Source organism: Pecten maximus, chromosome 8, assembly GCF_902652985.1.
Source record: "Pecten maximus chromosome 8, xPecMax1.1, whole genome shotgun sequence".
NCBI classification, from domain to species: Eukaryota; Metazoa; Mollusca; class Bivalvia; order Pectinida; family Pectinidae; genus Pecten; species Pecten maximus.
Genome location: NC_047022.1, coordinates 21,266,873 through 21,283,716, shown reverse-complemented (window position 1 = coordinate 21,283,716; position 16,844 = coordinate 21,266,873). Strand labels below are relative to the sequence as shown.

The 16,844-nt window shown below is 36.9% G+C and overlaps 1 protein-coding gene and 1 long non-coding RNA gene across 4 annotated transcripts; one reads left to right on the top strand and one right to left on the bottom strand.

The window, feature by feature from the left end:
• Positions 1–861: 861 nt before the first annotated feature.
• LOC117332754 lies at positions 862–2,068 on the top strand. 2 transcript variants are annotated; one of them, XR_004533784.1, is made up of 2 exons: positions 862–935; positions 1,066–2,068. It is a non-coding gene; the product is annotated as an uncharacterized LOC117332754 (long non-coding RNA). The 2 variants fall into 2 exon arrangements; XR_004533785.1 differs by having other exon boundaries at positions 923–979.
• Positions 2,069–4,973: 2,905 nt separating this feature from the next.
• Positions 4,974–11,898, bottom strand: LOC117332752 (mannan polymerase II complex anp1 subunit-like). 2 transcript variants are annotated; one of them, XM_033891778.1, is made up of 2 exons: positions 11,787–11,898; positions 4,974–8,155 (listed from the first exon to the last, which is right to left on the bottom strand). In XM_033891778.1, the coding sequence occupies exon 2, from the start codon at positions 7,858–7,860 to the stop codon at positions 6,634–6,636; it is 1,227 nt and encodes a 408-aa protein (XP_033747669.1). In that variant the 5' UTR covers positions 7,861–8,155; positions 11,787–11,898; the 3' UTR covers positions 4,974–6,633. The 2 variants fall into 2 exon arrangements, with proteins under 2 accessions (XP_033747669.1, XP_033747670.1); XM_033891779.1 differs by lacking the exon at positions 11,787–11,898 and adding an exon at positions 9,802–10,050.
• Between the last annotated feature and the right edge of the window lie 4,946 nt (positions 11,899–16,844).

The following is a 16,844-nucleotide window of genomic DNA, read 5'->3' as shown; positions in this document are numbered from 1 at the left end:
TAGAGTAGATTATGGGGGAAACCCATTTTATTTGTATATAAATGAAAAGTGTAAATGTTGTTGGCTGCTCTGTTTGTATGTGTGCTTTTCAGTATTGTTAAGTTGTATGGTGAGATAGCAGCTCTGTATGAGTAAATGTGTAGGCCATATGTGCTGATACATGTGAAAGTGGTAGATTTTTTTTTTGATTTTTTTTTCCCCCCTGAATGTCTGTATTTGATATATGTATTTATGAATAGATCTATATATTTGTGAATTTTCCTTGTGTATATGATAGGCGAGCTGATAAATTTTACTTATCGTTACTCGTATGTATGTGTAATTGAGTCATCTGTATGCATTGCATATACATTAGTACTAGATAAAGAAAGGGTACGTATGTACAGTTTTGTCATACTCTGAATTCTGTATGTGTGTTGGATTGTACATGTCAGAACACGATAACACATATATGTATGTGTGTATTATATGTTCAGTCTAACACACAGTCGACAGATAGGAATGAAAATATGTATGTGTATATGTGCCAGAACATGTGTAGTATGACACATATGGAGTTCTGATATGTGTGATTAAGGTATGTGTGCATTATTACTAAGTAGGATGACAAACTGTCATAGAGTTCAATGTGGAAAGGAAAAGAGAAAGACATTTTTGATGTTTCTGTAACAGGTAGCTGGCTATCAGAATGTTGTGTACAGGCGTTCAGGAGACCAGATGAGAGTGTTGTAGTCACATACAGGTGACAGGGTTGGTGTAGTCACATACAGGTGACAGGGTTGGTGTAGTCACATACAGGTGACAGGGTTGGTTTACAACCTTGTGTGAGTGGTGTAGTCACATGACAGGGTTTGTTTACAACCTTGTGTTAGTGGTGTAGTCACATGACAGGGTTTGTTTACAACCTAATGTTATTGGTGTAGTCACATGACAGGGTTTGTTTTACAACCTTGTGTGAGTGGTGTAGTCACATGACAGGGTTTGTTTTACAACCTTGTGTTAGTGTGTAGTCACATGACAGGGTTTGTGTGTCAACCTTGTGTTAGTGGTGTAGTCACATGACAGGTTTGTTTACAACCTTGTGTTAGTGGTGTAGTCACATGACAGGGTTTGTTTACAACCTTGTGTGAGTGGTGTAGTCACATGACAGGGTTTGTTTACAACCTTGTGTTAGTGGTGTAGTCACATGACAGGGTTTGTTTACAACCTTGTGTTAGTGGTGTCGTCACATGACAGGGTTTGTTTACAACCTTGTGTTAGTGGTGTAGTCACATGACAGGGTTTGTTTACAACCTTTTGTTAGTGGTGTCGTCACATACAGGTGACAGGGTTGGTGTAGTCACATACAGGTGATAGGGTTTGTTTACAACCTTGTGTGAGTGGTGTCGTCACATACAGGTGACAGGGCTGGTGTAGTCACAGACAGGTGACAGGGCTGGTGTAGTCACATACAGGTGATAGGGTTTGTTTACAACCTTGTGGGAGTGGTGTAGTCACATACAGGTGACCAATTGTATTTAATTTATTGAAACTTATGTTTTAAACATTTATTCTTGCTTTCAGTATTATCTGTCGATGTAAATGTGCTACGTGTATGTAGCTTATAGATTGTTTGGAGCCATACAGATATACTGTAATGTTCAGTGCTAATTATAATTAGCGAAATATAAACATTTATTTATCTCATGAAATCAATCTTCTAAAAGCTCTTTAAATGTGACTGTTAAATGTGAAGTGAGTAATGTTAAGAACATACCTCTCCCTTAACACAATGTACTTCCCATTATTCTATCGTCAATAACAACCCATCCATCCTAGAGAAGGTGTCTTTGACATTGTCCTTGCCCATGTATGTGACCTTGACCTTGTCTGTACTGTTAAGTATTTGTGTCAGTAAGTGTGAGAGAGGAGAGACTTTAAAAAAGATGTGAAATTATTTATTTTTCATATTGGTTACATGATAACATTGTTTCTGCGTCAGATGTTATTGTCATTACATGATAACATTGTTTCTGCGTTAAATGTTATTGTCATTTGACTTGATTAAATCGCCAGCTGATAAAACAGAGGTGTGACTGTTTTAGTTATTATTCTGGTACAGCGAACCATGGTGCAGGAATTTGTAAAACTCTGAAAGAAGCTTTCCGACCAGATGAGTCTGGAACTGTCCCTCCTTCATGGAATTCTTAACCAGGAATGGGAAGTACAAGTACCATATTCATCTGACAATATGTCCACACACCTAGTTATAAACCAAGCTCATCTCTAACATCTGACAGTAAGCCAACACCTAGTTATTAGCCCACCATCATCAGATGGTGGGCTATTCAAATCGCCTTTCGTCCCTCCCTTCGTCCGTCCGTAAACAATTCTTGGTATCGCTATTTCTCAGAAAGTACTGAAGGGATATCGATCTTTCTCAATTTTCATATGTAGGTTCCCCTTGGTCTCTTGTTATGCATATTGCATTTTGGAACCAATCTGAAAACAACATGGCTGACAGGCAGCCATCTTGGATTTTGACAATTGAAGTTTGTTATCACTATTTTTAACGTCAGGATGCCTTTGGCACCTGCCGTTATATATAGTCGTGGTGGGTAAATTTTGTTAGTCACACTTTTGTTTCCGGCTAACAGCTTCTCTTTTCTGTGATACAAATGATATACCTCCACGGCCTAATATAGTTCCTATTTTAACAGCAATTATTGACACGATTTAACTGATGGTTCCCTTGTTTACTGCAATTATTTAAAATGAAACATGAATGTTTGGTGTTCTTGACTATTTTAGATTATAAATATAAACATTTTCCTAACCAATATATGCAATTTTGTTGGCGTAGGATTACGTAGTTCTGTCTCAATCCTGCCTTGAAAGCGAAAGTAAACAAATTCAGTTTGACCGTCGTGGAAATTTACCTGCGTCCACAGAGAAACTATCCACATGTCTTAGACTCGTACATGTATGTTCATCCTGAATTCATATGCAGGAACATTTCAACCAACTATGTTTATGAAGTCAAATGTTTACAATTCTATCAATAGCTTCGCAGTCAAACATTCCATGGGATAACTTCAGCTATCACGTGACTAACTGCCAAAATGGTTATGTCTAATGTAACTGAACCAGCGACAGTTTGCAGTTTTATATTTATTTGTATCTCGCTAGAATACGCAAGAAATATCAATAGGAATGAAGGCAAGTTGTAACAAACTACATTGCCGTTTTTCATGAGGATTTCATTAAATAAGATTATTATTTGTTTGATCGTGACGGATTAGGTCTAGATATGTCTCGTCGGACAGCGTGGCCGATAGCGTGACCGCAGTTTTCTATCGGAGGTAAATATTTACATTTTCGATGTTGCTAGGAGTCATAAAATAGATTTTTACTAGATCTTATTACCATCTTATAATATAAATAGAAAACAAATAGGCTATGTACATCTTGGATTTTATCTCTGGTTGTACATGTAACTGTTAATAGACTGATTTGTCCTTCAGTTGATTTTTTCTTCAAAGTTTACAAGCAGCTTTACTGATTCAGAAGTGTATCAATAATCTTCCACAAACATTAAAGAGGTCAGGGAAAGAACTACAGTATATACTCAGCTATTGGAAAGTTGTCAGCAGATAAATATGTTATACAGGTTTTCTTGAATACATTCTATATAGAATAGGAATAACCAGATTAAGACATTTCATCTGATACAAGTGTAGCTGACTGACTATAAAATCCAATTTTAAATGTCTTATTATATGACCTCATACCCTGACGTTTCTCAGGGCCTTTGGCCCTTTGATACAGAAGGTACTGAAGGGATCTTCCTCAAATTCCATATGTAGGTTCCCCTTGGTCCATCATATTGCATTTTGGGACCAATCTGAAAACAACATGGTCGACAGACAGCCATTATCGCTAAATCTTAAATTTCAAATATAAGTTCCCCTTGTTTGAAAAGTTCTGGAAGGATCGATGTTTCTCTATTTACACAGACTAGTAAGATGAAGGGAAAAATAGAGAGAAGATCAATCTAACATGGAACCTGTAAAGATCATTCAATGGTGGACGCCAAGATCCCTCTGGGATCTCTTGTTTTTAAGATACATGTGCATACTGGGCATGGGAAGATCAACACAATGATGCTACCAAGATTGAAAGCCAATGTCTTCCTAGCCGGATACTCTACCAATTGAGCTACATGGTCGCCGACGATCGACCCGGTGCAGTTCCGCTACACGTAGCCATGTAAAAGCTGATTTTAATCAGGTTGTAGCATCTATGTAAGGGTCATCTTGGATTTATAAATGTAACCATATATTGTGTAGGGATCCGAATAATTGATTTCTTGTGGCCATCCTTGGTATTTTGGTTACTTTCAACATAATATGAATATATACCTAATTCTGTTTTGTTGTGACCTCTGATGAGTAAAAGTGAATATCTATGTGGATTATAATTAATTCTCTTGAACCAAAAAGTTCTTAGTCTTCATTTGTCTTTAATTCTTCAGTTATGATTTTTAGTAACTCGGCTGCATTATACATTATACATAGATTTTGTGAAGTTTCTGCGATTTACTGAATGAAGTGACTTTGAACTTTGACCTTCAGTCTGGTTAAAACTGATTGAACTTCAACCTTGTTTAATTCACAAGAATTTCATAGTAAGACTAATTGTAAATATGTGATCAGTAACTTTTTTGTGTCTTATGTTTGTGAAGATAAAATTATTCTTACTAGTACAACAGTGTGTAACTGAAAGTATTAAGTTCTTTACTCAATACATTTTTTGTATATCGGATGTTACATTTGAAGCCATATTGAATAGGAAGTTGGACACCCAGAGCCTCGTTTTCGATTGGAACTCTCCTTTTTGCAGGGAAAAACACTTGTCTACATGTATTGAGTTGCTACAACGTTCTGTGGTATGTTGATCGCCCATGCCTCCATAAGATAATAAATAATGCATTCTAAATGTATAAAAAGATAAGTTTTTATTCCTCGAATAGAATGAAACGTCAAGATGGTTTTAAATGTACAAAAATATATCGAGATTTTACAAACTTCGATAATCTTAACAATAATGCGTCTTTGATTGGAAAATATCACATATTTATCACACAAAACATACAATACCATGGCTGATACAGGGTTGCCTGGCTTTACACAAGAAAGTCAAAAACATTACCCATACAAAAAAATCCAAATGGAACATCTAATATGCAAATTGCATTGCAGCACCGTGGTTTCCTTATAATGTTTATTCATATTTCATATAAGCCTATACCGTTTTTACAATGGACAAGTTTGACATGTCAGTTTGAATAATAGTGTACAGTGGAACCGACCAGATTCCTATCAGAATATTTTCAGGTATACCCAATTACCACGACCAAGAATAAAAAAAGTATATATAACCCTCTCAGTTGATTCATGAGCTATGAAAATGCGATCTATAAATAAATTAAAGCAAAGGCACGGGGACTTGATAACCATTATATGACGCCTCTCGGTTTACACTAAGACAAGCCTGAATACACATAGACTGTAACAAATTCTCAGGTCCCTGTGACCCACTGTGTGTCAGTGATGGAAAAATCTTATCAAAATCAGACTTGTAGTTCTACTCTTCTTCGAAACTCGGTAAAGTATCGAGGAGGTGAGAAACCGAAAGTATAATACGTACCCTTATAACGGGGAATGTAGTGCATACATACACACATAATGTCTATTTAGATGGATAACAAGAAATACAAAAATCAAACTTAAAAAGAAAACACCATAAAATAGTGAAAAACAGAGCAAAAAAATGGAATGTAAAAGAGACACTTGGTGTCTTAGGAATGTACGAAAATAAAACAACATCTAATGAGTGGAGCCCAATCTAATTATAATTAGTCTTGTAATCTCCGCTCCTCTTCGATACACTGTAATACGGTATTATCGTAGAGGAGCGGAAATTACAAGACTAATTTTAATTAGATTGGAGTGCAGCCTAGCGGAGAGTAATGGTACTAGGGCATGTACATGGTCTATAACAATTCGAGTCAATCCCTCCCATTGCATTACGTTCCTCACTTCCTTAAGGAACCACGGGGGTAATGATTTTAAATTATCATGATATTATAAAATCAAATTGAAGATTGACATAATGAAGGGACGTACAACCTAGAACATATATATATCGGGAGCTACTTAATATTTTCATTGATAACTAAATTGTATCACAAATCTAAATGCTGTCGATTCCGGTGATGACCCATATAAATAATTGTTAATCATATGAATGACGATGTGTTGGATCCAAAAGATAAAATCGACAAATATCTTTGCTATATTTAGCACTTAAAGGGAGCTAGATATATGTTTTCTCATTGAAAATGCATTCAAGTTAGGGGATATTTCGCGAACAAGTAAATTATTTTGAACTAAAAGTTGGGGTTAAATTTTTGATTAATTAGTTTATTTTCAGCTAATGACCAATGTATTATCTAGAGGACCCTATTAGACAATCGTATTTTTGGAAGCTCTTTTTTCACAATGATATTAAAAGCATAACCCCGTCCCTCGATAGTATCTATATCACATTATGAAATCATGACTCCATCACTCGAAATTAACTATATCAATATCACGAATGGTAGACCAAAACAAACGGGAGTCCATACACTCCAAAAGACATATTTTTCGCCATTTTCGATAAACCCTCGGTTTCTATGTGGTGGTCATATATTTCTTCCGGAAAAATAAGTCCCTTTCTATGACATTCGGCTTTTATTAATAGACTACATCCACCAACGCCATCTATCGGCACGACGCGACCTTCAGCCCGAAGGTCAGATAGATACAACCGCAATGTAGTACTGTAGCCTTCGACCACAAGTTCGAACGGTTTAAGTGTCTTTTGGTTTCTTAACGAATCTTCAGTTTCCCGCCAAGTGTTTTTGTCATAAACGCGGTCTACGCCACCGGAAGAGAAAAGACAAAGCGGCGTCACGATGTCCTTGTCAGCATACATTAGCTGTTCAATGAGGTCAGAGGGCATACTGCCTACGTCACTATCAATCCATAAAACATAGTCTTCATTTTTAAGACCCCCTTTCAGAAGAAGGTTCCGCGCCTGTGCAAGATGTTTTCGACGTTTATATTGAACCAGTATGTGATGTATATCGCCCCAGCCGCCACCCACCTGCCCTGAAATGTTAAAATGAAGAACTTCAGTCCTCTTAAAGCCAAAATCTTTTAAATCTTTCGCAACTTCGTGAGCCACTGTGAGCGTGCCGTCATGGCTACCGTCCTCTCCAAAGACAACGGAAATGAGATGATGAGGGTAAGAGAGATGGTTGATTTCTCGTACATAATTCATCAAACTCTTTTCACTATTATGAATGGGCGTCAAAATGACCACTGTTTTAGTGTATTTTCTTGGTTCCAACCGTAAGTGGTTTTCCATGATAGTTTTATTTAATCTGTACACCCTGTCGGTCGTCGATACACGAGGAACGGGAACAACAAAATCAAGTATATCGCTGTACTTAAACTTTGACATGTCTATATCATTTGGGGATGGACCATGATGAAGGGTGGATAATTTGTCACCCTCTAGGGCGCGTACCACCATCTCCCTGCCACCGCCCATGGTGTCATAAACAGAGCCCTTTACAGGCTCCCACTTCAGCGAGTTGTACACCCCGGATTCACTGACGTCACTGAAAGTTTTTTCGCGGGAATAGTAATCATCCACGGCGTTGCTGAGCCAACGCGACCGACTGTTGGTCAGGATAAGCATTAGAAGGCCAAGCATGTTTACGACCACTATGGTGGTCACCAAATTCAGTTTGCACCTCCGGAAATTCATCCTTTGTCTATTTCTTCTGTTCTATCAAGTTACGTCTCCCTCATAGCTCTGTGTCTTTTGATATTTTGTTCTCTAAGCTGCTGCCATTGTTGCGTTTACTGCTGTGTTGGCCGGCCACCAATAGAGGGCGCACTTTCTTCCCATGTATCCCGTGTCCGTGGTTACTCCTTACTCACTTTCCTGACGTGGCGAAATTATGGTTTTGAACGTGTCGAAACATCTTGTTTGTAAAATGAATGATTACATAATACTGTATCTCCTTTAGGTACCCAGTAACCCTGTCATCCACTCAAACCTGTAGAAAAATATAAATAAACAACATAAAAACATGTACATTTGATAATCGGAGCACCTCCCCATCTACGAACGTAGTTTCGAAGAAAATGACAAGGGGTTCCGATTGTTGATATACAAGCTTTATTTCTTGGCAACACTATCGGAAACGAACTTTCTTGTTCAAGGTCAAGTTGTTTCAGAAGCAAACATCAATTTTAGTGGGACACGACCTGACACCGTCCGGCGTAAAACCTAGGTCACACAAGCGTTTCATTAAGATAGCGTATATCAGCGTAAATTTCACACCTAAACGTAGCTTATTTTTTAATTTAATGTTTCAGTTAACCTATAAACATTGAGAGAGTTGTGTGTGGCGATTTATCTGTTAACGTGTTTAAAATATAACTACGGCATGGACAAATGTTTTAAGCACTTCAATATACTTAGTAACGAAGACTTTTTGGAGATTTACCTCTTCTAAGTAATCGTTCTGACAAGGTTCATACAATCGATAATATGCCCACTAAGCAGGTACCCGTTGGGATTCGCGCATAAAACGAAACGAATAGGGTACGAGTTAAATTTTCTATGAAGTATGTATAGCCATATAAAAATGTCGGGGTAATGGAAACGTGTGTAAATTCGAAGGGATATTAAATATGATGATGAATGATGAGAAAATTGGAAAATATGAGTAAATCGTTTTATAACAAATTAGATGTTTAATTTTAAACGTTTATTACAATAAAAATTCACGTAGTGGACTTAAAGTCATATGATTTAGTCTCTTCTTACTGATCATATTTCCTTAAAACTCACACACTTGTCAACAAGTAACTGCGACCATTGTTCTGACTCTGGCTTCAAAATAATGTGGTCTACACTTTAATACCTAGTGCAGTTGTAATTTGCGAGAACAGTTGCGCACTGTATATTATATTTGTATGCATACGTCTTCTGTGTAAATATTGATTTATGTGACAATATATACACTCTCTACTGTGAACAAGTATCCGTACGCGTGTGTTATATTAGGAGCTAATATCGGGCTGTAGATATAGATAATTACACCTGTATAGATACGCTGAGGGATCCAGACACGGGACTTGAGGATTTGTTACAGTCAATGTATGTCTAGATCTACCCTTCGTCCATAAATGACCTTATTTGTTGATAGGACGTTAAACAATACTAAACTAAACCAAACCAAAGACCTACCTACCACAGGGGCATGTCTAGTCTTATATATAAAAAATAGCCAGAAATACCTATATAAAGATTTTAAAATATATAGGTATTTTGACTAATTTTTTATACAAGACTAGACATGCCCCTGTGTATCGACCCTGGTGTGTGTATCACATTTTCAGATATTTTGTGAGCTTGATACTATAGACACGGGGGTTATAATCTTGTCCGAATTTGTATCTAGCCTCCGGAACATCGGAAAATGTGCTGTACACACTAGGGTAGGTCTCGGTACACAAAGACCGTGACAAAAGTTCTCAAGGTAGAGAATGAGTGAAAGAAGGAGAAAAGGAATGATAATACATCACACAATATGACTCATACGGTGAAGGAGTAAAACTAGATGTGCGGAGGCGACACGATAAATTGCAAGTAACATAAGTATAAATGTTGAAAGGTTAATCTTGATTCGCCTACCTTTAGGAAGAGTAACGTTCTTTACACACATACACCTCAGTGTGACTAGTGGAAAATCTGTGTACGTATTGTCGCCCCTGCTGTTGTAAACTAGTTTGATAACACTGATATCTGTAGTGATATCTCCTCTGTCTCAGTAAGTCGAACAATGCTGATTAAAGTGTGTCCTGTATACAGGTTAGTTGTCGTCTGTCACTTGTACAATTCGCGTTTTACGCTTTTGTAAATATTAAACATGATACCGGTTTGACAATAGACGGTAAATGAATCATGTATATCAGAATTTAAGATAAGCAGGCAAAATATGCAAAAAAAAAAAAAAAAAAACTTGTTTTGCTTGCATTGTGCATCAAATGGTTTTGCTTGGTTGAATTTCGTATAAATTACTATAATATACATTTTTAAATGTCATGTTATGTCCTTGAAGAGATTGGTGAGATCAATCATTTACTTTTTAATGTTTTATTATGGGTTCCCGACTAAAATGTTTCGTCCATTTTGTTTATTCTGCGTAACCACAATAGGCCTATTATAATGACTCATCCTCAATGATTGCCAGGTACTGACTGTAGGTCTGTGGTTTTTCTCTGGGTACTCCGGTTTTCCTCCACCTCCAAAACCTGGCACGTCCTTAAATGACCCTTGCTGTTAATAGGACGTTAAACAAACAAAAAAAAAAACCTCAATGATTTTTATCAACTTTTACGGAAAATCGTTAAAACGCCATATTGTTATACAGACGAACTTCGAAATCGATTCGTTTCTTTCTCCGTACTTTCTCACCAGAGGTGGAGACACAGGGGCTCGGTTTCGAAATTTTGAGTAACATATGACATCAGTTAATAACCACAGCACTATAAATCAAACATCTAAATATTATATATATATATTCTGAAGCCTTATAAAATCGGGGATATCGATGTATAAAAACAAAGACATTCATAACCCTGATTTTAGAATTTTTTCATAATCATTAAGATATACTTATTTTTAGTCTGGTGGTTCTTAACTGGTGTCATGTTTATCAAATTGCCGAAACCGGGCCCCTGTGATATCACAGGCGTCTGCTTCTAGTTAGTATAATAGAAATAAATATTAGCCCCTACTCCTACTTTATCAACTTTCACCTTGTGAACATCGAAGTGAAAACTTATCATGTTTGCCTTTTTGCCGTCAGACGATTCCTTTGTTACTAAATCAAAGATATTATTAGTGTACATCCGGACATATCCCAACATTATTCGACTCCGTATCAGGGCGGATAGACGACATGTACACTATTTGTACCGTTTTGTCGTCAAGCGAAGTTCCTTTCAAACGAAAACGAAACTAAACGTCTGAACTTTATATGTGTCACATATTGTGCTAAATAACTCACTGTCTATATTAAAACGATTTCATATATAAAGGTTATTTTAGATAATCTCGTAGTTTGTTCAGGGTTAAAAACACAGGGATTTGGCACAAATTCCAATACCATACTCTATATATAATATACATTTTAAAACATATTTATGGACAGTGAGATGGAAAATTGTGTGGAGTCTCTATCCGGAACTTATATCTTGGTTGATGTCGACAATTGACAGCTATATTGCATGCAGATATGCAAAACTTAAGCCGGATATCATCAAGGTAGGGCTTCACAAAATAACCTTACGGTGATTCAAGGCCAAATTAAGAGCGGCCCCTGTGTGTATAACTGTATTCTGAGTTTGTGTTCGCTGTGACATGTTGACAGTGCAGATCGATGTTCATTTTGGGGGAATTTATGATAGAGAATCGACAACAACAATGACCTTACTTAAACAAATCATGGATCGATAATCATTTTATCTATCTAATTTGAAATCGAGTCGACACGCCAAATCGATAACGCCAAACGTCGCTACATCTCGCAGGTGTGTGTTAAGATTTAGAATTTACAGTACATTGTATGTGCAATATACATATCAGAATACATGTAGACATACCATCTTACTTACCTGAATGAAGAATCCACTGTACAGGTGAGCAAAGCGTCCTCTATATACCTGTCCCTCCCCTACCTGTGTGTGCAGGTATACATGCGACAGCCACTTCCGTGAAAACACAGACGAGTTCAAAGGTCATACAGGTAAAACGGAACAGACCGCAAACCGGTGTCAGGTCAATTTGAGGACCCTATAGATTTTGTCCACTGCTATTCTAATCACACGTCGACACGTCTACGTACATGTATATACAATGAAATGTCATTTTATGAGGTATTTTGGTAAACTACAAGTTGTGAATCACAGCCTGTCACATTTCTAAAGTGTCATCTTGGATTAATATGTATATATATAAGGCATATCAACTCGCTATTCATATAATTTCTTCCACGTTTATATTAAAAAATTAAACATTACACTAATGCTATATTTGAAATAAGTTAAAGAACGTGGGTAGAAATGTTCACAAACCAGACAATGTACAGATGTAGGAGTTCCCATATCCATGCACTGTACGAGTTATACAGCGTGTTTAAGTATCTAAACTATACACTCCACCAGATCTACTCGACCGAGTCGTCCTAGTGCCATTATCACGTTGTCTTTATCGTCGGTGATTAAATTATCGGTAATTATCATTCTTGTGTAATTAATTTTGGGAACTGACATGTGCACTGGCGGTGATAATTGTTTGTAATTAACACGCGAATATGATTGCAATAATTGTATCATTGATTAAATTAAGAACGTTCGCCTGCAGACATGCGATAACTGACCTTTAATATGTACATGCTACAATGTACATGTAGCGAAAATGTTTAAATTAAAAGTAGATAGTTATATGTATTTGTGCTTGGACAAATTCCAGTGATACAGAGAGCGAACGTGGAATATCGATGTAAAGGATGGTCAGTCAGATTACAATATAAAATAGATGTGGATAACGCCATGATTGAAACCTGCCGCGCTATACAACGTAGTGAATCAGATTGGCTGTTACATTATACAATTCCAGACAGATAAATTACCCCAACTGTAGCATGTGCTGTCAATTATAAATGTTAACAAATATTTATTCCTTATAAACAGGCCTGTGCTTGTCAGAAGTTTCATCTGTGGTTACATATTGTTTTGGTCACTATGGGCGCATGGACATGTATACATCACTTGCGGTTTAAAACAAAGAAGTTTATTGTCATTTTTTTTCATCAACGACCTCATACACTTACTTAACGTCCAGGACATCGATGGTGACGATGATAGATTGTGTGCATTAGTATATATATTCAGACGACGTCGTATTTTGTTCACCGAAGAGAAGATGTACGTGAAAACACTTATTCAAACGTTACATTTTTTTTGTGTTATTATATAAGACATCTTTTAAATTAGATTAGATAGCTCATACAGAATATATGATATCGTATTTAATATACAAGAGTTTTCATTTATTTTTCTTTGTATGCTATCTTTTATACTTTATGAGATATCTTATATAATAAATATATCTTATAAAGAACAGTACATAAGATACATTTTGTATCTTATAAATTATATAAGACGTCTCATTAATTATATAAGATATTTTAATTCTTTTATAATATATCTAATGAAGTATATACGACATATCATAAAGTATATCAAATATCTTATATAATTATATATAATTAATCAACATTGTTCCATGAAGAGATGATAACTTGGCTTGCCATAATTTCAGACTACGTTTTGGTTTCAAGGACAAGTTAATATTTTATATGTAGATATATAAAAGGTTATCTGACGTTTCGATTACAGCTCTGTTATCTTCCTCCGACTTGAATGACCAGTAAAGAGTGTGAACAGAAAGATGGTTAAGTGTGTACGAGATGGTAACACTAAGTGTGTACAAGATGGTAACACTAAGTGTGTACGAGATGGTAACAATAAGTGTGTACGAGATGGTAACACTAAGTGTGTACGAGATGGTAACACTAAGTGTATACAAGATGGTAACAATAGGTGTGTACGAGATGGTAACAATAAGTGTGTACGAGATGGTAACACTAAGTGTGTACAAGATGGTAACAATAAGTGTATACAAGATGGTAACAATAAGTGTGTACGAGATGGTAACACTAAGTGTGTACAAGATGGTAACAATAAGTGTGTACGAGATGGTAACAATAAGTGTGTACGAGATGGTAACACTAAGTGTGTACAAGATGGTAACAATAAGTGTGTACGAGATGGTAACACTAAGTGTGTACGAGATGGAAACAATATGTGTGTACGAGATGGTAACAATAAGTGTGTACAAGATGGTAACAATAAGTGTGTACGAGATGGTAACACTAAGTGTGTACGAGATGCAACAATAAGTGTGTACGAGATGGTAACAATAAGTGTGTTCGAGATTGTAACACTAAGTGTGTACGAGATGCAACAATAAGTGTGTACGAGATGGTAACAATTAGTGTGTTCGAGATTGTAACAATAAGTGTGTACGAGATGGTAACAATACGTGTGAACGAGATGGTAACAATAAGTGTGTACGAGATGGTAACAATAAGTGTTTAAGAGTTGGAAACAATAAGTGTGTTCGAGATTGTAACAATAAGTGTGTAAGAGATGGTAACAATACGTGTGAACGAGATGGTAACAATAAGTGTGTACGAGATGGTAACAATAAATGTGTACGAGATGGTAACAATAAGTGTGTAAGAGTTGGAAACAATAAGTGTGTTCGAGATTGTAACAATAAGTGTGTACGAGATGGTAACAATAAGTGTGTAAGAGATGGTAACAATAAATGTGAACGAGATTAACAATAAACAGTGGCGTAGGAAGCGGGGGGGGGGGGGGCAGGGGCAATCCCCCCCCCCCCCCCCCACACACTTTTTACAGTTGGGGGGCAAACATATCTTTTTGCCCCCCCCCCCCCCCCCCCCCACTTTTTGACATCCAAAATCTAAAAAAGGGGAAAAAACACGAATTTATATATTCATTTCGATAAATATCTGTATATTTTCGAACCGATAATGTTTTCTTGAAGGCAACGATAAAAACTTTATCTTGTACATCCGGAACATTCCGACTTTTATACTAGTATATCAATCCTCAGACCTGTGTGTCGGTCGTCTGCACTAGCCTGGTAAGTCAATATTTATATCTTAATACGAAATTTTGCTTAACTTCATCACATAGATTCAATAAGTTGATGATAATTTGTGAAGTTAATGGAGTTCATAATGAGAACAAGACAGAAACACAACATGAATAAGAATACGCGATTTTAACGTGAATCGAGTGATAATAATTACCAACAGGTACGAGGAAATACAACAAAAAAAAAATCGGCTCGCGCCTACGGCGCTCGCTTTATCAAGAAATTACTGCCCCCCTTTCGATTGCAGATCCACAGGGGGGCTTCACAACCCTGGTACCCGCTTGGCGGCTCCCAGACCTCTCGCAAAAAGGGAAAAAAATCGGCTCGCGCCTACGGCGCTCGCATGATCACTTAATTACTGGACCTCCCTTTCGAAAACTCCTGGATCCGCGCCTGATCCCGAATTATTAGAAATGTGCTATATTTCATTTTCCGCGGAGGGCTTAGACCCCCTTGAACCCCCTATCATGGCGCGGCCCCTCAGACCCTTCGTAAAAAAAAAAAAAAAAAAGCAAAAAAAAAATCGGCTCGCGTCTACGGCGCTCGCATTATTACTAAATTACTGGACCCCCCGCCCTTTTGAAAATCCTGGCCGGGCCTGGTGATTCATGTTTTGCCATAAATAATATATACTGATTTGCGTAAATAACTTATTTTGTACTACAAAAATTATCAAAATTATCATGGGATGTTGAAATGATAATTATTGGCTAATTTTGCGGAGATGACATACGATTTGTTGAGTGCGTAAAATTTAAGGTTAAAAAAAATTTGCCCCCCCCCCCCCCCCCCCCCCCCCCCACTTTTTGACGACTTCCTACGCCACTGATAAGTGTGTAAGAGATGGAAACAGTAAGTGTGTACGAGATGGTAACAATAAGTGTGTACGAGATGGTAACAATAAATGTGTACGAGATGGTAACAATAAGTATGTGCGAGATGGTAACAATAAGTGTGTACGAGATGTAACAATAATTAAGTGTGTACGAGATGCAACAATAAGTGTGTACGAGATGGTAACAATAAGTGTGTACGAGATGGTAACAATAAGTGTGTACGAGATGGTAACAATATACACATCATTTGGAGGGTTTCAATTCAAAATTGATACCAAGTTAATATGAGCCGCTAGTGTGGTCGGTGATCAACGGTGGAACAGCTAAGGGGAGTTAAGTCTACTCGTGTAGTAATGCTTTCCTTTACAAAATCGTGCAGCGCGGGTCTTAGTGGGTCTTGGGAAATATGCTCCTAATACAGCTGTTCAGTATGATATTGGTTGGATTCCTACCGAAGTAAACAACGGAATCGCCTACATCAGATTAATACCAATAGGCTTAAAGGTGCTCGTAACTGCCGAAATTGGAACTTCCGGTTAAAGGAAATTTCCGAACGCTACCTAGGGCTTCTGGATAATAAAACGAATGTTTTATGAGTTGACCATTATTTTAGCAGTACTAAATCATTATCAGTACAGAAAAACTTTAACAATTTAATAAACAATATATGGCATTTCAGCATAGCTAGACAATCAGCGATCAGAGGAAACGGTCCAAATAAGTTACGAACATAACAAACATTCAAACGTGGATTTGTTCCTGAGCAATATGTATATAATTATATCGAGAAAAAAGTTCGTTTGAATAAACTTTCCTGAAGAGCAGCAAAAGCTGTGAAAGCGTTAGAAAGTTTTAGTTAGTTTTAGTTAGTGCTCTATTCTTATTTAGATGTGAAGTCGCCCCGATTTGAGTTGAAACAGGTCGTTATAAAAATCTAGATACATGTAGTTATTTTAGAACGTGTTTCCATTGTACTGTTGAGGAAGAAAACGGGCTCCATATGATACCCTAAGGGCGTTATAATTGTACCTGATGCCCCCATTGCATGATCGCAAGAGGCGACTAAATTTTGGATCTTATATTTTC

Bases quoted from the DNA above. Each gene is read 5' to 3' on its own strand.
- LOC117332752 (XM_033891778.1), bottom strand. From the start codon at position 7,860: ATGAATTTCCGGAGGTGCAAACTGAATTTGGTGACCACCATAGTGGTC.